Source organism: Caloenas nicobarica, chromosome Z, assembly GCF_036013445.1.
Source record: "Caloenas nicobarica isolate bCalNic1 chromosome Z, bCalNic1.hap1, whole genome shotgun sequence".
NCBI lineage: Eukaryota > Metazoa > Chordata > Aves > Columbiformes > Columbidae > Caloenas > Caloenas nicobarica.
The window spans coordinates 34,683,442-34,708,604 of record NC_088284.1 but is presented as its reverse complement, the minus strand read 5'-3'; the positions used below and the strand labels follow the sequence as shown (position 1 = coordinate 34,708,604).

Below are 25,163 nucleotides of genomic sequence, written 5' to 3'. Positions count from 1 at the left end.
TTCTATGAGAGATTGAAGGAACACTAAAAACTAGTTACAGGGGAAATAAATATTAATAACAAGGCATAAAGAGCTTTCGGTGTAGCAAAGAGAATGGCCATGCTTCCTCATCCTTGGGAGGCGCTTCTATCTTCGGTCCATTCAGTGGTGAAGGGCTCCTTAAATGGTGAGGTGCCCTGGCAGGGTGGATCTGAAGATCCTTCTGTCATGCCAATAAGCAGGTTACACTGCCCATCACACGAGGGCCGGACTTGACCTCATCCCATCTTGTTGGACCAACCGGCCTCCACTAATCCAGCTTTAAGTTGTGTGTAAAGCAGTACTCATCCTAGATGGCTCTCATTTTCTTTTTTCCTCACATTATGAGGAAGATGAAAAACCTGGTTGCCTACAGCTAATCTGGTGTCCCAGGACAACGTCGTCTTCATTCCCCACGTCTCAGGGAACCACATCTCCCAGCGCCAGGTGCTTCCTCTTGGAATGGCCTGTGGAAGGCCTGTGGCCGAGTCCCTCCACTTGTGAAATTATGTGGGCTGGAAGGGGGTCCATTTGGGGTCATTGACTCAAGGGTTCCCAGCCCCCGCGCCCCCTCCAGCAAGGCGGGAGGTGCAGGAGCAAGCGTGACAGGTTCTGAGTCCCCTTCCTTCAGCCCACTCCTTGCGTCAGCCACGTTGACGCCCCTGCCACTCGGCCGAGGCAGCGTTTTCCAAGGCTGTTTCAACTAGAAGTTAAATTCACAACGGAGCTACCACCACCCCAACCCCCCGCTCCAGAGGCCGGCAGCAGCTCAGGCGGGGCTGCCCCGCCCCCAGCCGGGCAAAGCGCCGCCCGCCCCGCCCCGACGAGAGGCACCGCCCCCGCGGCACGCGCCCGCCACACATGCGCAGACGGGACCCGCCCCCCGCCCTTCCCCCGGTTTCCCGTGCGGCGGCCGGCGCGCATGCGCAGCGGCGGGGCCGGCTGTGCGGCGGGGCCGGCTGTGCGGCGGGGCCGGGTGCGTGGAGCGGGGCGGGGCCACCGGGGGCGGCCGGAGCGGGCTCTCGCGAGATCTGGCGCGGAGGCCGCGAGCGGGCGGCAGGGGGCGGTGCGGTGAGCGCCCCGCCCCCCGCGAGGCTCCGCCCCGCAGGATGTGCCGCTGCCTCCTCCGCCGCCCGGGGGACGAGGGGCGGCCGAGCGGCGGGGGCCGGTGGGCCGGTGTCGCTCTCTCGGCATGAACCTGCACCAGGTGCTGACGGGGGCCGTGAACCCCGGGGACAACTGCTTCTCCGTGGGGAGCCTGCACGACCAGCCCTTCACGGTGGGTCCTCGGCAGGGGCCCGGGCGCCTCCGCCGGGCCGGCGTCCCTGCGCCGCGTTCCCTGAAAAGCGGCTGCGTCAGGCGCGGCGGCGGCAGGCGGCCCTTGGAGCGGGGGGACGGCTCGCCCCCGGTATCGTCGCCGGCCGGTAGCGGCGCAGCCGGGGGAGGGCTTCACCGAAAGGCCTGCGGCACGCCTGCCGGGAGCCTGCCCGCGCTGGGGGACGGCGTGCCAAACTTGCCCGGAGCGGCGGCGGTTCCCCAGCACGGAGGTGCGGGCGGCGCTCGGGGCGGGCGGCCTCTCCAGCCGGGCAGGGCTGGAAGGGGCGCAGGGCGAGCGCGGCGCCGGGCGGAGGCGGGAACGGAGCTGCCGCTCCGAGCCGGGTTAGCTAACGCAGGAATATGGTGGCTTTGACGGAGGGTTACATAAACGTCAGCCGGTACATGCGACTTTCTCTAGAAGGCAATTTCAGCACTGGCTTTCAGTCAGATACGCAACTCAAATCCTTACTGGTCATAGCTGAAGAAGATCTTGAAACACCGTGCCTTAGTGTTAAGATTTTTAAAACCGTTTTTGAACTCCCTGTCGATGTTTATACTTAGGAGAAAAAACACTTGCCGTATTTAGTAAATGCTAAAGCCTTTTATTACTGTTTGTTTTCTTCCCTTTCACTCTAGTTTTGTAAGCAGACATTTGTTGTTGTGTTTTCCTTTCCACCTTCCCCCTGAAATACACCCTTCTTGCCTTCTGTTTTAGACTGAAGAAGAATAAAAATAAGACACAGCAAAGTTGCTCAGTGCACCACGACTGAGTATTTTTAACCTTACATTTTCTGGCTGCCCTTCATTACAGCATAGTGTGGTTTTGAGTTTGATACGGGAATGATAGGTAGGAATGCAAGAATTAAGAAGGTTCTATTTTTCTGTCATGTCTGGTGTACACAGTTAAATTCAGCAGGATACTCGAGGCTTCACGCTGTGGCCGCGGTGCATTGTCAGTGCTGGAAAGCTTGGGTAGAGTCATTGTCCAGATCTGCTTCCCCTGTTAGGCTGTCTTCTCAAAGTCTGCTTATCTACAACCTTGTCTGGCGATGTGCGTGCTTCCAAAAAAAAATGAATCCTGTAAATAAGTTAATGTTGGAAGATTGCAGCAATTGGGACTTGAAATTCCTGCTCTGCCAAACTTTCTGATTTAACATGTCCAGAAATGTTAAAGACCCACCAGTGGTGGGGAACTGTTTGGTAAGAGACAAGGAAGTTTGCTTTACAGTGAAATGCTAGTAAGCTTTCAAACTATGTTTTCATAAGTTTCCCATTTTGATATCATTTTTTTTTTTTGAGGGAAATAGTTTGAGTTATTAATATCACTGAAGTGCTCTGCCTGTTATGGCCTAACTTATCGGAAGTGTTAGAGCTCCCCAACAGATCAGAAGAATAAAAATATCTCTATGGGAAGAAAGGAATGATTGGGAAGTTCAGTTTTCAGTAACTGTTTCTATGATCTCTTTCTCACAGGAACTATTTTGGCATAAATATAGTAACAGTGTTTACTATAGACACATTCATCATATTTTGTTTTGTCCTTTTCCCCAGAAGGTTATTAATTAATTTCTTTTCCTGCTAACAGAAATATCCTTGACTAAAGTTTGTTGTTGTTTCTGTTGCTCATTTTATAATGCCATGTTAAGTTGACAAGATTGCTCAGAAGGATTAAGAAATGAAAGGTATCGAGGTGAATTTCTGCCTTTTTGGAAAGAAATGGCGGGCTTAAGAAAATCCAACAAGAAAAATGGGTAGTTGTTTTCCTATATCTGAAGTAATGATATAAGCATTAGTAAGTATGAATACTGTTAAGTGATATGTTAGAAATGGAAAAAAATACGTCTTGGCAAACTTCATTGCTTCCAGTTTTTGTGGCTGAGAACTCACAGGAGTTGATATTTCAGGGTTATGTACTGTACAGGTGTGGTGAGTGACCTTTGTCTGACAAGACAACTTGGTCTACAATAGTTGGAAATTTTTTTTTGATACGGTATGGTTTAGCATATTGTACTGAATATTTAAGGTGAAAAGTTTTAAAATATTAGTTTTAAGCTAAGAATAAGAGGTTCTTTTCCTAAACTCTGAAAAATTGAAAGAGGAACTAGTAAAAAGTGCCCATCCCCACTGAACTGCATGCACCTTTTTGAATATGTGCAGTTCTGTTTTAAGATGGTATTTCAGATACTTGTCGTAATGATGTGCAGGTTTGTTGTGCTGGCATTCTTTTTTTAGGATCCAAGTGGAGCATGAATCTCCTTGGAGAGAACACTGATTAGGTGTTTTTGGCACACCTTTTATTTATATATAGAAAAAGGCTCAGTTATTTATCTGTTGAGAGCGGGTGGTAATAATGAACGGTACACTAAATGAATGAGAACTCAGCCTTCAGAAGTCAGAATTTAACTGTTTACACTCTATGTGCTTCTCCTGAAATCAAATTGTTTTACTTTTGGTGTACCTGTGCACAATGGAATACATCCTTTGCTTTATTTTGTTGTTTTCAGATCTGAAATATTCGAGTGAAAAACTGTTTGTTTAATAAATTCATGGAATTTATCACACAGGATGCTCATGTACTAGTTATTACTGAAGTTATATTGAAGTTTTTTGGTGACCGGAACTGATACTACTTGTGTGATTAGTTGGCATTGCGCTGTGCATCTGCTTCTGTAATATTGTCTTATTTTTGTTACTTTCCAAGTATCAGAGGAAGGGAAAAAGTCAAAACAAAATGCTCTGAGCAATAGCAAGTTTACAAGCACAAGTCCAAGACTGGTAATAGAAGTCACAGAACAACAATTGTTTGTAGAGATGGAAATTTGGGAAAGAAAGATAAATTGCATGGTTTATTTCAGTGCAACCAGAATATTTTCTGGACAGATTTCCTTTCTATGTGTGATTAAACTTATCCTGGACTTAGGACTTGCTTTTTATGATTGATGAAACTGTGAACTTCAAATGTTAAGTTGAAAAGCTGTTGGAAAATGTGGAGTTTGGATAGGTTGGTCAAGACAACTCTGCATTTTCCAAAGATATTGGATTGTGGTGTAAAGATTTCCAGACTTGTAAAATTTTTTGATAAAGCAGATTCTGTGGCTTCATAAAGTTGTTGCTTATCTGTGTAGCAAATACTTTACATTTTCTTTGTATTTAGAACTCCCTGTGTATCTATAGTCAAGAAAATTAATGGACTGGTCGTAAGAGTTGCTCAAGATGCTACTGCATTTACACCTGCTTCTTGGTTGTAATTTAGAAAACGGAAGGAGATATTTTTGTACTTTTTTTTTTTTCCTCCCATGTTCCAGTTAAGCTACTCTGAATTTAGGAAACAAATTGGATTTTTTAACTGAATTAATCTAAAAACCAAGACAGGGTAAAAACCTCTTTACACTGCAATGAAAACTGCGTTTTCAATGAAACTTGCTTCTGAGTGCATGGCCAATCAATTTGCCACTTAAAGAAGTATGTTAGTTCAAGTACATTTGATAGTTTAGAAATGTTTTTAGGTTTTTTTCCCCAAGCATGATCAAAGAGTATTTCTTAAATTTAATTATTCTTCTTAATGAAAGAAATATTTTTTTAAAAAATAAGATATCTAACTGTAATACTTACACTAGTGTAAGTTTTGATACAGTAATGGGGATGCTAGAAAACTAGTGCAAATTTATATCTCTAAAGTGTGATTTTTTTTTTTTTTTTTTTTAATAGAGTAATTCAGCAGGGTACCTTGTGGTTCGTGGTGGCTCTGATTTTTGATTCTATGCAAAGGACAAAAATACAGACATTTTTACAGTATCACCTGCTTAATAGATTTATTTGCCTTTAATTTTTATCTTTATTTTGCATAAGAATAACCTTTGTTCTAGATTTTTCTTGGAAAAGGAACCAATGAGGAGGGGGAAAATAAGAGAAGACAGAAGGAGATATTCCTCTCCCACCTGCACCTGCTTATGGCGCATATGAGCAGTATTTCGCCCTTGCAGACTGAAAATGTATTATGTTTACGTGCCCAATCCAGCAGAAGAAATGGGTGCCTGATGTAATTAATAAAGATGATTTTTTTCTATTTTTTTTGTAGTAAGTTTATATTGCTAATATACAATGCTTTTCCTTGGGATACTTTGTGGTTTTTTTTTTTTTTTTTAAACTGGGAAATGAACCTTACTTAAAGCATAACGGTTGCAAACATTGTAAAAATACCTCTTGTAAACTTCTACTTTCAAATCTGATAGAAATATTATTCAGCTATTATAGACTTTCCATAAAAGATTTTTAGTTGCTCAGTTTGTGAGCCCTTGCATCTTGACCTTTACATCCCTTGCAAAAAAATGAAGTATGACCCTTGAGACCCATCAGTGATTAAAATGGTCTTGATGTGGCTTGAGAATTATCTCTGATACAGTAACTGATAAGTTACATAAGAAAAGAAGCAAAAGGTGAGATGGATGGTGGTACTGGTAAGCTTCCAGTATAGCTGTAGCAGGGAGGGAACATTTCTAAATAACTGTTGGATGTGGTCCGTCGGTGTGGTCTGGCTAGGTGGTTCTCTACGACCTCGAGCCCAGCACAGAGTTATGCATTGTCTTTCTAGTCTGTATGTTCATCCCGTATGTATTTGCATGCTTTTCTGTATATATTACTCTATAAATACATATGTGTGCGCACATACTACTGCATTCACCTGTGGATAATAACTGGCAGTTTATGGTAGGTGTACTCATGCCCTTCATGTAAGAGATGTAGGTTAAATAAAGTTTGTGGAAGATATGTGTCAGTCCTTATGTAGCCGTAGTAGAAACTGTAGCAAAAACTTTGTATGTCAATACATAGAAGAAATATATAAACAGGGTCAAGTATAAGGGAAATATTTGCTTTAGAGGTGCTTTAGAGGTCAAGACCCTTGCTCATGTACTTTTCTTCTATTGAGAGTAGAGTCTGATTTGCCAGTACGATTCTCTTTTTTAAGAGTTGTGTGTATGAGACTTTCACTTTAGAAAGAAATTAGAATAGTTCATGCAATTGTCCATACTATTTTATGATAAAACTACCATACTTTTGAAGCACTGATCTTGTCAAAATATGGTTAATCTTCTCCAAAGAAATATGACTTTAGAGATAAGAGCTGACATTCAATTAAAATAAGGGGTAGAAATTTGGTGGAAAGGCAGTACTGCATGCAAAATCACATTTATTTTCACAGGCCTGAAACAGCTTTCACTTCCTAATTTCAACTTTGTTTTGCTATGTCAACAGCTAGTGAAATCCGTGTTCATGCAGCTTGAACTAGTTCTATCTTGTTTATTTGTGTAACAGACGACCAAAACATTGTTTAATAAACATTCCAAGAACATGATAATATCAACATTACCTGCTTATCCCATTGTACAAAGACAAATTTCTTGTAAATATTCTGGGACATTCTTAAGGTGAAAGGTGTTTATGGCTTGCCAAAATCAGACTTAGAGGCTCTCCTTCCTTTAAAAAGTCTATTTATTTATATATTTTTTTAATTAAGATGCATGTAGGAATTCTTTCTTACTTGAGCTATGTGACAGCATTTTGTCCCTTCAGGGCAAGTACAGGATGGGGAGGCACAAGTAATGTAGACAAGAGTGTACATATGAGAAATGCTTATACTCTGAAATTGCTTCTTGCCCTACGTGTAGTAGAACACTTGAATTATCTTTTTTCTTAGTTTCCATAGCTTATACAAATGCAATCTCAGTAGCTTCTGACAAAGTGAAAATGAATGACGTGACCTATTGCGGACAAGTCTTGCAGTAAGCAGTAGATAAAGTTGACTAGTAGGCAGAAATCGTTTTTGTTCTATGTGTGAGTCTGTTAGAAGGTATCACTTACTCCTGATTACTCCTCGTTATGCTGTGATAAAATACCTCATACAGTTTTCCAATGTGAAAAAAAGAATATGTGAAATTAGTCCAGCAGTTATTTTTGTGCTTATTTTAGAGAACTCTCTGTAGGACACTACTGCTTAGAGACCTCATTCAGAACTAGAGTGTGGATTCCAGTAAGTGTGTATGAGGGTGTGACTTCTCTGCATGGAGACAGTCTAATGGATGAGTAACAGTGGGGACAACGAAGAACCAGAGGAAGGACACCTTAGGAGAAAGGGAACACTCCCAAAGTGTCTGGTCCGTGTGAAGTGTAATGGGACTGGGATGGCAGGCAACAGTAGAAAAAGGAAACTGTTGCAGTTTACCTTGCCAGGCAGCTTAGTTACCTTCTATGCAGACACTATTTTTCTTTGAAATATATAGCTTCCTTCTCTTCTGCATCCCTTGCCTTTTGCCTTTGAAATTTTGGTTCTCCTGCAGGCAAACATTGACTACGTGTCAAAAATAGCCTCCAAGTCATTATCCTTCTGCTTGCCTGTAGTTATATTTGGAAGCTCTTTGAAAATGCTTTTTTTCCCTTCTACCTCTTTGGGGCCAGATCAGCTCTACAGGTTTAAGAGCTAGTCAGTGGTTCTGCAGCTTGTTGGAGGTGGGGAAGTCAGCATGACCAAGGATGATCTAATTCATCTGAATAAACTGATGTCAGAAGTGATTTTTTTTTCCCAAATGTCAATTCTTTTCAGGTAATGTGGAGAATTACCAGAATGTAAGGATGGGATTATTATCTTTTTTTCCCAATAATAAGATTTTAAAAGAGCACTCTTCTCGTCTCCCCCCTGATCTGTATTCTTACAAGTGCATTTTTAATTAATTGTTATAACTGAGAACCACCAGAGTGAGAAGATATTCCCCAACTTCTCATCAGAAAGTTCATCCCTGATTTGACAAACTTTTTTTTTTAAACACTCAGCATATGAAGTTGGGCAAGAAATTAGTATTAGAAACAAAAGAATAGCTATGTTTAAACAGTAAAAAGGGGAGAGTTTATATTCATAAAGGGGACATTTTCATGAAATGGCAAGTCTAGGATGTTTGCATACCTCTTTGAGCTACTGCACAGCCCAGGTTAGCAGGAGATAGCCTGACTTTAGATACAATTTTAAATCTTTGTTCCTGATACCTTGGTGAATATACCAGTTCCTAGCGACTCCAATGCGTTGTGTTTGATAGTTAGAGTTCTTCCAGTGCAAAATGCCGAGTGTGCTCATGACTTTTTGTGTATGTTAAAACTGGTTGAGTTCTTGATCCCATTAAAATGGAATCTTCAGGATCACTGCTAATGGTATGAGTTACTATATATGCTAGTTCTTGCTCACCATGGTGGAAATATTGTAGTGTCATGATCTCAGGCTTGTGTGTGAAACTAGAAATGGAGAGAACCAGATGGGAGAAATCTAGTAAGTCTATAAAATGCTGATGAGGCCTAGAGAGGCATACAGAAGAACAGGTGAGTTTCATACAGTCTTTGGCATTTCAGTCTTTTAAAAACATTTTTAGTAAAGCCATGTTATCTCTCCAAAGTGAAACATTTCTTTTCCTTAAAATTGCTTCCATACAAACCACTAAATTCAACAAAATGGCTTTGGGAAAAGTTGTATATATGGTACTCCTGAATAACTTTTGTCTGGTGGACTATGGACTTAATTCAGTGAGTCACCAGGTGAGATGGTTTTTAACTGAAGAAAAAAATATTCTGTGAGAAACAAGTCCAATGTTCATGTCATTGTGATATCAAAATAATCACTTTAACATTTGAACAAAAAGTAGTACTTAATCTCCTCTTTTGGAATGAGTTTTAAATTAAACTACTTTGGAGCTTGCAGTTCACTATCTCATTTTGTAATAAATGCTTCCCTTTCAACAGGAGGAATTCTACTGCTTGAGCCTCTTCTTCAAGCTGAAGAGGGGACAGGACAGGAAGAGGCTCAAAACCCTGAACAATAATAAATGATCATAAAGAAATATACGGTTATATTTAGTCTGCAGAAGCACTATAGACAGCATTTTCAGTATCAGGTTATTTTAAGGGTGGCTACTGGTCTGCTGGTTGGAAAGTAATAACTGAATATTGACTGAAAATGGTGATCACAGTCTTCTGGGTAAGACTGTTTTCTGAAATTTCACTGAACCCTTTGTGGGGAAAATTGTCTTTGGACTGAAATATCTTTTTTTGTGTTTTTTTTTTTGTTTGCTTGTTTTTGTGTGTGTGTTTTTGGTGGGTTTTTTTGTTTGTTTCAATATATGTAATGATATGATAGTCTAGGTCAATCTTGGTAAAAATACTCTTTCATGTGAAATTTAAAACATGATAATCAGATTTCACAATTGTAAATATAGCATTCATTTTTTATGCTTTTTCAAGTCAAAAGTGTTTTTAGTGAATATACTAGAAATTAGTAGAGTTGGTTGTAAGGTACAATCATTTATGTCATCATGCAGAAACCTTTCATCTGTCATTTTTGTGAGACTCTTCTGCTCTTGAGTCGTTTGGCCAACTAAAATTGAATGTTTGGCCCTTCTATCATTCTCTCGCTCTCTAACAGAATACTATTGTTCGTGCTTTTTACTTTGTTGCTGGCTTCCTGGCTCTAAATTTAATGTATGCATTCCTTGTTCTAGGACTTTCATCCCTGAATGCTGTATTCTTATGCTTTTTGGATGATTCTGCCCATGATTGTTTCTCCAGTGTTTAATCTTTCTCTCAATTTTAATCTGCGCTCAGTTTCTAGCAAAACTTGCATAAAAAGAGGAAGAATTTTGGCTCAGATGTTGCAGTACTCAATCAGCTGGCTCTGTGAATATGTTAGATACATCAAATTGCTTAGTGACAATATGAATTTAAGACAATGTAAAATTAATCCATGGAATGCAAGTAGCAGGAGACTCAACAAGTCTGAAAACAGAGTTTTGCTTTTCTATAACTAACCTTAATTCTGTTACCCTTTTGAACATCTCCTTTACCAGGTTCCTTACTAAATGCTTTGTATGATTTTTAGCTCCTCAGTTCCTCCTTTTTAAAAATGTAGTTTTAGATATCTCTATCTACAGTCTGAGAAATATATTACTACTTCCTACTTTCCATGAACTTGGTTTTTCATGCATTTTCTTTTCTTTTACATGTTTCGTAACTACATCTTTTTTTGCCTCTTCTGTGTTGAACCACGATATGCTTGTTACACAAGTGTTGTGTTGGACTAAGCATGGAGGAAGAGTAATTTGCCACTTCTGTTACTTGATTTTTAAATTGGAGACATCTATTTGATCTCTTCAAATACCTATGTACTTCTGTCTTTAGTGTTCTACGTGGATAGGATACATGGACTATACTGTTCCATACTTCACTGATATGCTGTAAGTAGCTAAAGCTTTACTTAATTCTTGTTTCTTTTTTAGGCGTATGCATCAGGATGTGATATTGTGGTACTGGGGACTGACTTTGAGAGATTACAGATAATCCCTGGAGCAAAACATGGAAATATTCAAGTAGGATGTGTGGACTGTTCAATGCAACAGGGGAAGGTATGTAGAGCAGTGTTTCTAATAATGTTCTGGCAATGTCGTGTTAAGCACCTTCTCAAGTGCATGGATACTTGCAAGTTATGGCAAATACACAAGAGTGAATCATTAAATGGCTAATTGCTTCCTGCCTTTGTTTGAGGTAAGCAGCACAGTGAATACGAAATAGTAACCATAGATATGAAATTGTAGAAGATAAGTTGGGCTGCACAGGAAGATATTAATACACACAGGGCTGCATAGAGGAGATAGCAAGAATTTGACTAAAATCTAGATGAGTAAGGTGGAAGCAAAGGTAATTTATTCACTATGGCTTTATACTACTGGGCATGTCATCGACATGCTTTGACACATTAGTGGCTGGCAGCAGACAAATGCTTCCACAAAAACTTTCAGGATGTCAAGAAAAATGTCATTCCTCTCAAGCAATTCATAAAAGCTTAAAATTACTCTTGGTCGGGCTTTTACTTTCTTGAATTCTCAACTTTTCTGTTTCTAATGTAGGTAAACTGAATGAGAATTGTATTTCAGAGACTATTAGGTTTCAAGTCTTTCTTTTTTTACAGAGGTCTTTCTTAATTGTCCTGTCACAGTAAAAGAGAAATAACCAGGTAACCATCCATTGGGATATCACAGTGTGATTAAGCTATTGTCTGGAATTTTGTCTGGGCACATGTTGGCTCATATAAGAGATTTTTTTTTTTTTCTTTTGGCTTTGTTGCTGTCTTTGAACCTGTCCTAGTGAGGAGATAATGTCAGCCTTCTGCACATCACTACTAGCCTTATGACTTGATGAGAGCTTTAGTTAGATTCTGGTGTCTATCTGAGACAGGATCTCTGCATGGAAACCAGTTCATGTTTACAAGTGAAGTCTATGGTGATGATCCCCAGCCACTCTTGTGTTTTTTAATGTTTGAGTCGTGGACTCTTGCAATGATAGTGAAGGAACATAAATGAAAATGAGAAAATGTTCACCTCCGTGTGTCTGGTACCTTGTAGCCATAAAGACTGCATGTGTTTCTTCATTAGCTGCTGTTAACTTGTTTTTGAGTTCACTGGATGCATATTAACAGATGGTGAAATATACATGCAGATTACATATCACAGTTAATCTTATAAATTTTTTCTGCCAATTTGCAAGGTAATCTTGACTGCACAATAGCAGTTCTATTTCCATTTAAATGACAAACTCTCCTTAAGTTGTAAATCAACACGTATGAATGTATCAAACAATCAAGCTTACTAAGCTTTTGAGTGTTTTCATTTCTTAAGTAGACCTGTCTGGTCGTTTTGATTCTGCAAGTTGATATCGTTTGCTGTTATCAGTTAGAGTAGATCTATTTGCAGAGTGCTGAAATACTAAGCAGTGACTGGCTAGGAATCTACTTATTGAACAGACTGATCAATACATTTCCATTTCACAGTTGCAGGGGTGGAATTTCTTCTTACAGCTTCTTCATCAGTATTGACACATAGATTTCTCTTCAGTTTACCTGCAGATTCTCTGCTGTTTAAAATCTATAGGAACAAGCAGAGTGCAAATAATGCAGCTTATTTAGATTGCAATTTTGAACCTTTCTACAGAGCATCCTGTTATAATTTGTAGTTTATAAATTAGGTACCTTTTAAATATTTTACTTTACGGAGACCTGCCATGAAACATTTTCTCCATAATAACTGGCCTGCACTCACTTTGAAAGCTCTCCATCATTCTCCCTTTGAATGACAGGATTCGCTTGTAAAAGAGTTATTTTCTAGTTATGAAAGTAATGAATTGAAATTTTTCTTCATTCTTGCATCCTAAATCTAATTCTAGTTCTAGTTTCTTGGGAAATTCGTGCCTTGTGAAGCTACTTTGAAGTAGCAATGGTTTAGAAGTTTATGTATGACCCTCCTCTCCCTTGGCTTTGAAAGGCGGAGGGAACGTGGCACCATCTTTTCTCTTCCGAGTCTAGTTTTGGAGGTAAACTTAATTCTCTATGTCCAAGAATGAGATGAGAGGAAAAAAAATGGATTATAATTTTTAATCATCCCAAGAAAGCATATATGTATATGTTTATTTTTACATGTGTTTGTATGTGTATGTATATGAACTTTTAAAAAAATCTGCCATAGATTTGCAAGGCCTAGTTTCACAAATACGACAATTTAATCTTAGGCCACTGAATCCAGTGTTTTGCCCCTGGTTGTAGTCAACTTGGTAATCAACAATTTATTTGCAGGTAGGTACAGTACTTGATCTTCTCCCACGCAATGTAAGCTACACGCCTCTTTCCACTTCCTTTAGTGAACATTAAATTTAAGGGCTTCTATGCAATATGCAGGCCTGGTAGGGAAAAATGTGTCAAACTATTTGTGTTATACTAAAACTTCATAAAATGAGAACTTGATGCCATCAGTTAAATTCATACTTTGTCCAAAGTTGTTGTCCCAAGGACTGATGCTTTTTTCTTATGGTGCAAGAACTACAGAGTCATAAAATGGTTTGGGGTGGAAGGGAACTTTAAAGATAGTCTAGTCCAACCCTGCCCCCTATTGTGGGCAGGGTCATTTGTCACTAGATTGCATTGCTCAAAGCCCTGTCCGGCCTGACTTTGAGTATTTCCAGGGATGAGGCGTCCACAATGTGCCTGGGAAATCTGTTCCAGTATCTCACCATCCTCATTGTAAAAAATGTCTTCATTACATCTAATCTAAACCTACCCTCTTTTAGTTCAAAACTGTTACACCTTGTGCTATCGCTACAGGCCCTAGTAAAAAGTCTCCTTCTTTCTTATAAGCCCCCTTTAAGTGTCCCTGGAGCTTTCTGTTCTTCAGGCTGAACAACCTCAACTCTCTCAGCCTGCCCTCATAGGAGAGGTGTTCCAGCCCTCTGATCATTTTTGTGGCCTCCTCTGGAACCAGTCCCACAGGTCCATGTGTTTCTCGTGCTGTGGACATCAGAGCTGAACACAGTTCTTCAGGTCAGGGGCCTCACTGGAGCAGGGGAATCACTTCCCTAACCTGCTGGCCATCCTTCTTTTTATGCAGTCCAGGGTACAGTTGGTTTTCTGGGCTGCAAAGTGTTCAATTTTTTTGTCCACCAGTATCCCCAAGTCCTTCTCAGCAGGACTGCTCTCAATCCATTCATTCCCCGTGTCTACTGATACTGGTTGTTGCCCTAACCCAGATGCAGGACCTCGCTCTTAGTGTTGCTGAACTTTGTGAGGTTCACATGGGCTAAGCTTGTCAAGGTCCGTGTGGGTGGCATCCCTTCCCTTTAGCAAATGAACTGTACGACTGATCTTGGTGTGATCTGCAAATTTGCTGAGAGTGCACTCACTACTGCTGTCTGTCATTAGGAATGACTGTAACCCCTCTCTCTTACAACTCAGTAAGACTTCTCTGCACATCTTATTTCAAATAACAGGACTTGAGACAACAATAGACATTGGCTTGATGTCCGGGTGATTATTGCGGTTGTTTGGGAAACTGGTCAATGCACAACTTTTCATTATTCTTCTTGGTGGCATGTTGCTCTGCGGGGACTAGAATTGAATGGCTGTATCATTGTGGAAGCCTGTGGAAACTTTTAGGGGGCAGCAGTTGCTCTGAACACTATTTGTTTAGCATTTTTGCATGCTAATGTTAGTTTATCTTAAAAACACACTAACCAATAAAAAATTGAAGAACTGTCCACACTTGGAGAAAAGGAAAAAGGACAAATCTAATCAATATGAGTTTATATGAACTTCTTGCTGTTGTGGTGTTGAATGGAATTATGAGAATGAAACAGTGAGGTAGTTAAAGAGACTTAGGGCAATTTTTTATTTGAGATGTAAGGAAAAGGTTTCTTCAGGCATTTCGCAACTGTGACAAAATTGTTCTTGTCATTTTTGGGTCAGGCTCATGTTTAGGTTTTTAGCGTGATAGAAATTTATTTATCTCTTCTTTTAAGTGCAGAGCGTTTCTATTGAAGCTACAGATCTATGGATTTTTTAGAATCTTTACAGATCTGTACATTTATACCTCTGTACATTTGTACAGGTCATGTACATCTGTAATCAGTGGATCTGACAACAATATTAACAGCTTAGGTATGTCAGTTTAGTGCTTTTTTTTTCTTAAAGTCGTTGTGGCTGATACTGAAATCAAAATGTATTTTATAAAGTAACTCTGACTTTCTTTAATGTTGTTAAAGGAAAATTGTGAATATTTTCTGTGCCAGAATTTCACAGAAATAGGAAATTGTCTATTATAGCCTGTCAGAACTGTAGATGTGCTCCTTTTAACATCAAGCATCACTTCAGAATGCAGGATGTCCATTATGCAAGACCTATGCAAACTCCTTCATTCTGTAAATCTGTGTTTCAGAGCAGTTTTAGGTAACATTGCCTTGTGATGGCGCTCTCAGGCGCTCTGCCTGAGGTCTTTAACATAGATTTGGCTTGTTTTGGCTCTTGGCAAGTTGTTTTAAGCTTGTTTTTATTTAGATATCTTGAGATAAAATTATAATTTTGTCTTAATGCAAGATTGGGGTGGCTGATATCACAGATGGAATAAGGCTTTCAAATGCTGATTAAAGCTGACTTTTTGAAGTATTTTGTGTTAGCATTTAGTAGTTCTTCTGTTTTTCAGTTCTCTGCATTGGGTGTTTAACTTGCATAGCTTGAGTTGTCTGAATTAACTGTTTATAGTGTAGCATGTTCTCATGCTAAGGAAGTACCCTGAACTGATGTTGGTTCCATTTCTGAGAATGTGAACTCAGCAGACTTCTTTGAGTGTTTACTTAATCTAATGTGGAAGGAATATTGATAATAGATCTGATTTTCTTTTTTTCCTTTTTTTTTAACAATGCTCCTGTCCATCTTTACTCTCGGTTGATCTTCAGGACTAATGTGTAAATAAAGAATTGTATTTTTAGTATTGTCAACACTTGCTTCATGATTTTTGCTAGATACCATTTTTCTGTTACCAAAAGGTAATATAGATGTGAGCTTCAAATTCATCTACAAGGAGGGTTAATTGTAGAAGCAACAATTTACGTTTTATTCTTCTTTGTTCTATGGCTTGTTTCTTCTGCATGTGCTTATGTACGTCTAAATTGCTTTAGATTGCAGCTTCTTATGGAAACGTGATTTGTATCTTCGAGCCAGTTAGCCTCTTGAAGCACAACAGCAGTCATCATAATGTAAGTAATTTGTCACTCGTTAATTTACTCAGTTATAAAATCTGACTCATTTTTCTCATTTACTTTAAAGTTGAAGATTTCTTTGTCTTATTTCAATGCTGGAATAAAATTCAGGTGTGAGATGGTCCTTTGGAAGTGAAAGTGGTAGGAGGAGGACAAAGACGTGTTATTTGAAATAGTTCTAAAAGAAATAGGGTTTGCTATAGTACTTCATATTACTGATTTATCTAACCCTGCAATTCATAACCGAAATATTCCAGAACCATATAAGATGTGCATGCCCCATTTTCCAAAGGGTAGAGCCATTACAAAAGGAATTCCTTTTTGAACCATCCTGTGTAGCCATTATGTTCTGGTGTGGTTTACAATCCTTATTTTAACTTGGGCTTATGAAATTGCATGCTCTTGGTCAAATCTGTAGTAGTTTCCAAAAGTCTATGGCTTTCTTAGTCAAATTTGAATGAATGCTTATGTTTCAGTATTATAATGGTGAATAAGAACAATATCTGTTCTTTCGATATCATGGCTTAGTTTCAGTGGCAGTGGTTTAGCGAACTGGTGGCCAGAATCTTAATATCTGTCTAGTAATATGATATAGAGCAAGTTATTTAATGATGCTTCTTAGATGGAGTGGATTACTTTTATAATTAGAGTCTAATTAAAGTCTGTTTGATATGAGAGCTTTGGCGATTGCTCAAGGAGCTTCTGTCTCCCTCTTGAGAGCTCTGGTCTCCCCATTTGTATTAATTAATTTAGATGGTGATATAGTGGACTCTTTTACACTAACCAGCTCACTCATTTGGCATGTGGTCATTCATTAAATAGCTGCTATTGAAAAAAATATATATGTGTGCATATATCTATCTATATAAATATTTTAACCGCTGGAAGGTGGTGGAATAAAATAATGGTAAAATGTGACTTCTTATGCTCATATGAACTTGTTAGAAGTACTGTTTTTGATCACTGGAGCCATTTAATTCATCCTGAATGTTTTTCTATACTGGTAATCACTACGCTTACCTTGAAACTTTGAAGTCAGTGTAGTAACTGTAAGCAGTAGAGGAAGCATTCTCCACCCATGATTTGGTTTCATATATTTATAATTGAAGAAACAGTTACTTCATTCTTACAGTTAACCTCTAGGCAATTATTTCCAGCATCATTAAGTTGTTGTAGGATTGTCTCTGTCTTCCATTTACTAGAATGTTTAGCTTCAGAAATATTTCAATTAGAACCTCGTCTGCAGGTACTTTACTGTTTTCTGCCAAACTGCCGAAAGATTTAGTTGTTTAACTTTCACATATATTGATTTGATATTTTTGAGTTGAGGATGATACTTCAAAAATGCTAGTCTTTGTGAATTAAGAAAAAAGTGTTGACTCTTAATATTATTTCTAGTAATGATTTCAGTTTCTTTTATAACTTAAAGCATCAAAGGTTTGCAACCTATTATGAAAACACACCAGATAAATATTTTGTGACTTTAATCCTCAGCTCGTTCCAGTGAATGAAGTAGTGATCCAAAATCTAAAAATAGTTGACTGTCCTGTTATACATGATACTTCTGTCCTTTTTAAATATATGTTATCTTGACCTTATTGAAATCCTCTAATTAAACAGTACTACTGATATAAAATACTAGATGCATTTAGTGTGTTTCTTTTTTCATATTTTTTCAAAAATAAAATCAGACTTCCCTTTAAAAAAATCTTATATTCCAATGATGATTTTATGTACTGAGTATTTTTCAAGCTATATTTTTAAAATAGAAAGTTAGAAACTTCTACTTGCATGGTCAGATTAACGGAAAGCTATTTTATTTTAAAATCAGAATGTGTCTGTTTTTATTAGATAAGCAGTCATTTATTTTTAAAAACATGCTTCATAGAAGTTGGAGAGTGCAGCAAAGGTGTACTATTTCTGTTATAAAAGGGGAAGGCGGGGGGAAGGAAACATTTTCATGCTAATGTTTGTGAATACTTAAAATTTCAGACATTACATTATCAGTGGCAAAAGAATGCTCAAATCTTACTGGAAGCCATAGCACATAATCTAACATGGGATCCCACAGGTAAGAAGAGAATAAAAGAAACAACTAACTATTTGGTACTGCAACTAATTTTATTTGAATTTTGCCATTCTTTGGGAGCAAGGATAGAGAACACCCAAGTGGAGTGAAATCTACCTTTGTCACTTGTTATAGCAGAGCCAGAGTATTAGTCCATCTGTATGGTCTTACTTGATTATCCTAATCTCAGTAGTATCTGATGTTTAAAAACATGGCTTAAAGGTAGATATTTGTTGTGAAAAAGGGATGTCTACAGTAGCTCTAGGTGTTTCTTTTAGAGAATAACTACTTTGATTAATTTTCACTATTTGGACTGTAGATACTCAAATCAAACTGTCTTATAATCCATGAGGTATCTTCTTGCAAGACTGACCTAGTCTATATCCATAAAGGGGAATGCGTAAAAGGCACACTGCTGTTATTGTAACTTCGCTGTAGAAAAGGTGTTAAGATAATACCTGGCTAATTTTGTTCTGCACTTTTGGCCTTGCAAACTGTTTTCTTTCTCTCTGTTTATAGAAGTCTGTATTTTGCTACTTGTTCTGTAGTTATATTGTTAAAAATATTTGGTTTAGGCACTCGTCTTTTGACTGGTTCCAGTTGTCTTCAGCTTTGGTCCAATGATCCTTTGGAAAACCCTTCTGACAGTGATAATACTGAAAGAACAGATGTTGGACTTGGAGAGTGGAGGTGTATCTGGCAGTGCAAGTAAGAAACTAATTTAAAGACAAGTAATTCCTTTTTCCATGCTGATTCTTACCTTTCAGATTATATACTTAGTGTATTTCAGTGCCAGCCTATTCTGTACTGTTATTTGATAAATATTATTGATAGATAATAAATTTGAATAATATTTCCCTGGAATATGTGACATTTCTTTCTTTGTATAAGATCAATTGTAATTGATTTTGGGGTAGTTTATGTTCTTACGCAGTTCTTCAATTATACTGAACACTAGTAAAATACTGAGGGAAGGCTGCTCTAGAGTCTGTTCTAGTAGACTTGTACAAGAAGATGAAAGCTGCATATTTGAAAATCATTGTGCTTGTAGCACTGCTAAAATAAATTTCCTTCTCTGTCCAATGTACTACACCTCTCTTTTCTTCTTGCACATTGCCCACCTTTCGTACCTTTTTCTGTGTTTATTCTGTATATTTGGAACAGTCATGCAAAGATGGGTGCATTCTGGTTTACTGCTTCTCCGAAGTCTCTTCATGTATTCATGTTGATTAATCATTTTAGTCTTTGTGTCTGTGTATTGGTACATTCAGAAGAGTTTCAGTTTAGTACTTCAGTTTATAAGACAGTTTGAATCACTGTCTCTCTTGCCATAGGAAGATTTTACTAATACATCAGGTGCACTGTTCACTTGGATCCAGCATACCATATGGCAGTCTCTTTAAAGAAGTGTCTGGCTGGAGGAACCCACCTGAAATTATTCTTTATGAAGCAGTTAATGTTAGTTGGGTAGTTCACTGGATGTACCTGAAAAAATCCTTTTCTAATTCTTTAGTTGTTCCTTTTTCTATGTACTCTCTAACTTTTATCAAGGATGTCTTCAAAATCCCAACCTCATCCAAAGGACAACTGAAAAAATTTCCTTTTAATATGATGGACTTCCTAAATAAAAGAAGTTGAAGACTCACTCCATTTGTTGAGACACCTGCAAGACCCTCTCAGCCTACTGAGAGTTGGAGTTAGCCTATAGATAGAATGCCACTCAGAGTCTGGAGTTGTGGTATCAGTAGTGAAGATCATACTGATTTTTCCTCTCTTCCTTCAATAATATGTTCTACCTCTGTATTTTAAACCTTACAGAAGGCTTCATAGCTCTCCAGCTGTTTCCCCTCTTTTAAACTCTTCCATGGAGGAGAGCTGAGTGTTATGTATTTTGAACTAGTACGCCCTTAAAAGGGTCCACAGAGCTTGCTGTGTCAGTTCACCTTGTATGCCTTCTGTATGTCTTCTGGCATTTGTACTTCAGTTAGATTTAGAATAGGCTTTCCTTAAGGAGAAGTTTGCAAGATACAGATTTTGCAGTACTGTCCTTTGCCAGAATAATTGTTGATGTCCAAACAAGGCATTCCCAAAGGTTTTGATATTGGCTCTGCTAGAAGAATGTTGCTGAAACTTCAGTGGAAATTGACTTCCTTTGATGCACGGCTTTTGTAATTGACTTACTGCTGTTACTGCATGCACTAAATGCATCATGCTTTTGTTTGCCTCGTGGCTAGCTTAATGCTTCTTGAAAGTGAGGTGTTGCAACTTGTTATATGTGTCTAATAAATTCAAGATGAAAATGTACACTGTATATGTGCTGCAAAATGAAATTCTTCTATGTTCTTGTTGCCATTAATAGGGCTGTTGCTTAGGCAATAGCTCAGTGCTTCAAAACCTGTAGAAGCAGCTACTTTATTAGTACTTCCCATGAAAGTAAAACACAGCAGAAATTAACCACATGGTTAGGTTTACGTTATTTTGCTGCAGCATCTTTTACCGATGTGACTGTTAATGTAGAAAGTACTTTGACATTCTTAACTCCATCTTTCTTTTTGTGCCCCTTTGTTTTATTGAGTTACAGCTGTAGGAAGTATGAGAAATTGAGGTGTTACTCAGATAAGTTGGAAGACAGCAGAAATCGATCTGAAATACAAATGATTGTGAAGTGGAAGTAGAGCGTATCTGCATAGTTTAATCTGTTACCAGCCGTTCTCCTCTTCTATTTTGGAATATTGGATATTGTAGCATCCTCAGCTACAGGTTTTTGGTTTTCTGTTTTTTTCTGTGTGAACACAAGTATGTGTTACACACAAGTTTACCTCCTAGTCCTTCTGGACTTTGTTAAAGCCTGAATTGTTTCACACAATACAATGAGCACTTGCATGTACGAATTAAATCACTTTCGTGAGTACAAGGGGAAGAAACTGTTCAGAGTTCTGAAAAAGTTCTTGAAACTTATTTTCTGGTTTTAATTGTCTTTATTTCATAGAACTGCTTCTCAAGTTTGTTTAATGAAATTCTCACCAGATGGGGAGTTTTTTGCTACTGCTGGAAAGGTAAGTATCTTTTTCTAATTGCTTTTTACTAATTCAGATAAGCTATTAAAGCAAACAAATGAAACAAAACCACACTTTTTTTAAAAAAGGCTTTATAGTGGATTTTTTAAATATATCTTTTTTGCATAATATTTCTAGTAATCTCCTGTGCATCCTTACATTTTGGTAAATAAGAATTTGCGGGCGGAACCCAGTAAATATTCACTGCTTACTATTTTAAAATACCCGGTTTTAATCAGTAGAAAATTATAAGATGTCAGAAAGAGAAGACTCTCGAGGAACGGGAGAGATCTGTGGATGAACTGCTGGATATCTTTCTAATAAGGAAATATATTCAGTATTTCACTGTTATCCTGACACTGTTTATCAAAAATAGCTCTTTAATATTTTTTTGTGTAACCATATCTGTATGCCTGTTTAAGTACATAGAAGAGAATGCACATTTCTCTCCATATATTCTCACATAGTTCGTTTCAGTGTTTGTGGCTAATCTTACAGATTATTTCTGTGTGCTCGGCATTGAGTGGTTTGTCAGCAAAAGCAGTAAAACCCTTTGGCAAAATAAGCAAAAAAGTTAAAGCAAAATGTCACTGTCATATCTTTGCACTTCCCAAAACACTAACAGACTCATCTTTTATTTGTACGACAAAACTTGGTTTTAAGTTTTTTTAAGAGAATGGTATCCTAACAAGTCAAAGGAGAAGAAAATGAAAAAGTGTGGCAAGCCTATGTAAGAATTTACATTACTTGTTAAGCTTTATGAAACAAGTAGTCATTTTCTATAAGTAATACTGTTGTCTTTATTAGAGAGTAGAGTCACACTGACATTGGTCCAAAAGTTCTGGTAAGAATGTACAGATGCATCTTGTGAGAATTTATGGATTGTGGGGGGAAAAAAAAGTTTTCAGGTTACTGTTTTTAAAAAAGAAACAGAAAACTTGAGATGCCTGTAGGCATCAAGTCTGTGCTACCAACTAAAGAAACTAGCAGACACTGCAGAATTATTAAAATGCAAAAAAAATGCTAGTATGTAAGGTTAATTGGGACAGTTCTGAGATTATTGAAAACCTGGTTTAAGTGTCACAGAGTCCAGGGAAGTATTAACCTGACAGAACGAGTTTCAGACTTAAGAATGAAAGATGGTTCTGCAGTTGTGTCTAGTCCATCTCATGAGCATGAATGAAAAGTTAGTATGTACATATAAAGATTGCTTAGAACAGTGTTTGATGTATTAGTAGTATATGGAACTTTGCTGTTTGGATCATAATGTCCCTTAATACATGCTTGAAGCACAAAGATTCAATAATTGTTCCGTCTGCAAATGTCTCACTTTTGAAAGGTAGATGGCATGCATATTCTTGCAATTCAGTTGTATGCATCAAGAACAGATAAGTAACACACATTTTACCTAGTTGTTTTGGTTTTCCTCTGAAGCATGCAATTTCAGATCATTATGCTTGCTTAGAAGACTAAGTTAGGTATTTGCTATCTTTAAGGAAGAGAAAAAGATGTAACAAATCTGTAAAATAATCTAGATTTCTTTTTCTAGTGAAGCTATATTCCAGTTGACTGATTTCCAACACATGAAGCAAAATACTAGACTTCCTTGATTTAAAAAAAAAAAAGATACTCCTTATAATACCATAGCAACAAGTTCTCATGCTCCACTCCTGTTTTGCTTATGTGGGATGTCGTATTGCTTGCTATATGTCCTGTGATGTCTTTAGCCCATTTACTGTCTGAAAGAAGAGTTACTCCAGTGATACTTAAGATAACTATTACTTACCAAATTGGTTGAGTTGTACAGGTTTCATATTAAAAAGAAGTGTTTTGTCATTGTTGTCAACATGAACTACATATGTATTTCACTGGTTTTTGTTGGGTAGGAGTTAATATTTATTTTAAAAGTCACACTTTAAAGGATTCTAGTGTTATAGTATGACTAAATTTTGAAAAAATAAATTAAACTGCTAATAGCTCCTATGGGGTAATATGCTTGTAGAGTTTTTCACTGGAATGTCTTTTGTCCTGTTGCATTAACTTACATTATAAACTCATGCAAAGCACAATTACTAAATAAGTAGGAAAAATTACTAAGTAGGAAAATTATTAATCTATTTTTACCATACATTACTAAGTTAATTACTTGCCTGCAGAATTTTTAAAATGCATCTTTGTTTCTGTGTCGTCTGTCTTTGTTTACTTTTTTTATGAGGGAAGATGCTGGTCAGCAAAACAACCTCTCCCCAGTAGGGTCATGTTAAGCATACTCAGGTTAATACAATATTTCAGTACCATTCATATTTAACAGTTGATCAACAACTTGTGAATCTAGATCCAGATTAATTTATCTGACCCTTAAAGTCATAAGGACAAGGACACTAGGAACATGTTTTTCTCAATTTGTGTATATGTATGTATCTAAGAAAAGCAGAATGTGCAGTACTGAGCTTGATTTTTTTTTTTTTTTTGAAGTATCATCTTTGACCTTTGTTTGTATTCCTAACATTTAAATCTGTGTGTGTAGGTTTTGGGGGATTTCTGTCAAAGTACAATAAGTTGTAGTAACACTCAAGCTGGTACTGCTTGTGCCTTTGTGGTTAGAAACTGGCAGTTAATTAGAAGGAGTGAAATTACATCCAAGTTAATAATGGCAGGAGATTTTAAAAGGAAACCCTGCTACCATGTTTTCTTCATGATTGGATTTTGAAGTTCTATTGACTGAACTGACTTTGTGTCATTGGAGGAGTATTTTACTTTAAAGAAAAACAAAAATCCAGGAGACATATAAGAAGTACTACAAGTGCATCATATTCTTATGTAAGGTAGTTTTATTTATATTATCTTATTGTATTACTTTTTCTTTCTCCAGGATGATTGTCTTGTGAAAGTATGGTACAACACAGACAGCTGGCGATCAACAATAACACCACCTGGCCCAAGTCCAGAAAGACAAGGAAAAGTTGATTTTTCGTTTGTTTATTTGGCTCATCCTCGATCAGTAAATGCATTTTCATGGAGGAAGACCAGCAAATTCATGCCACGGTCAGTAGTCCTAATAACCTGACTTCTGTAAATTACCCCAAAACCCCCTCAAACTATGCAGTCTTCCCAGCTGTACAGTCAACAGTTACCCAAGTTGTACAGTTTACTTCAGTTAATAATTGAATTTGCACGCCTTGTGTATTGTTTGTGTGTGTTCCTATAATGCCATCACACTGAAGTTCTTGAAGGGATGGTAAGCATCCTCTTAACTGGGAGGAAACTGCCAAGATAGAAGGGGAGTCCCACAGACTGGATTAGAGGTTGGACTAAATATGAAACCAGCTCTTGCAAAATTACCTCGCTTTTAATCTTTTTCATTGCACTCTCTTAAATGACCATTCATGCACTTGGTCCTAGCTTGTTCCTCTCTTTCTACTCTAATGGAATCAGAGCAATTCAAAAGTCCTTTCAGTTTGTCACCTTCTCAAACATTTGAATATTTCCATGTATTTTCATTTATTTATTTATGTAGTACGAAACAAGACCTCCTGTATCTGAAAATTGAATTAAAATGATCATTTGGAATTGATATTTAGGGTTTGGTGGTTTTTTTGGTGTTCTGACAATTCCTAAGTGACCTGTTCCTAGTTTACACAAGTAATTGCAACCTCAAACTGAAGTAGCATTAGCAATTTTGTGCCCTGCAAACCACTTTTTGCCACATTTTTCAAAATAGCGGACATTTGAATTCTGCATACCTTTATATGCAAGACAAACAAGTTTATGCTGTCTTTTATACCAACTTTTAGGTACAACACTCTTCATAAAGCCATTACTGTAGTCTTTAGTTCAGCTTTGAAAGTCTACCTACTCCATGATGCCTAAGAGTTTGCTGCTGGACAGTCCAGTTAGGTGATCCATATAGTTTTCAAGTCCCAGCTAAAATTAAATTGTGAACTTACATGAACTGGAAACCTGATGATCTGCTTAGTTTTTCTCAGTGCCTAGTTTAGGTTAATTGCATTTTTTTGATATGTATGTGATACAAACTGCATTTGGAAAAATAGTAATTAAGAAAAGTTTGCTTGATTTCTTTGTTTTGAACATATGATTTT

The 25,163-nt window shown here is 37.8% G+C and overlaps 1 protein-coding gene across 4 annotated transcripts in view; it reads left to right on the top strand.

Annotated features, from left to right (window-relative positions):
• The first annotated feature begins 1,122 nt into the window (after window positions 1-1,122).
• The window catches only part of DMXL1 (Dmx like 1), an 80,747-nt gene continuing 56,706 nt past the window's right edge, over window positions 1,123-25,163 (top strand). For all 4 annotated transcript variants that reach the window (XM_065657656.1, XM_065657655.1, XM_065657654.1 and 1 more), the window contains exons 1-7: window positions 1,123-1,297; window positions 10,644-10,769; window positions 15,859-15,936; window positions 17,932-18,010; window positions 18,583-18,715; window positions 20,997-21,063; window positions 23,936-24,108. In XM_065657656.1, the coding sequence (XP_065513728.1) occupies window positions 1,211-1,297; window positions 10,644-10,769; window positions 15,859-15,936; window positions 17,932-18,010; window positions 18,583-18,715; window positions 20,997-21,063; window positions 23,936-24,108 (743 nt within the window). In that variant the 5' untranslated portion in view covers window positions 1,123-1,210. The remainder of the gene's footprint in view (window positions 1,298-10,643; window positions 10,770-15,858; window positions 15,937-17,931; window positions 18,011-18,582; window positions 18,716-20,996; window positions 21,064-23,935; window positions 24,109-25,163) is intronic.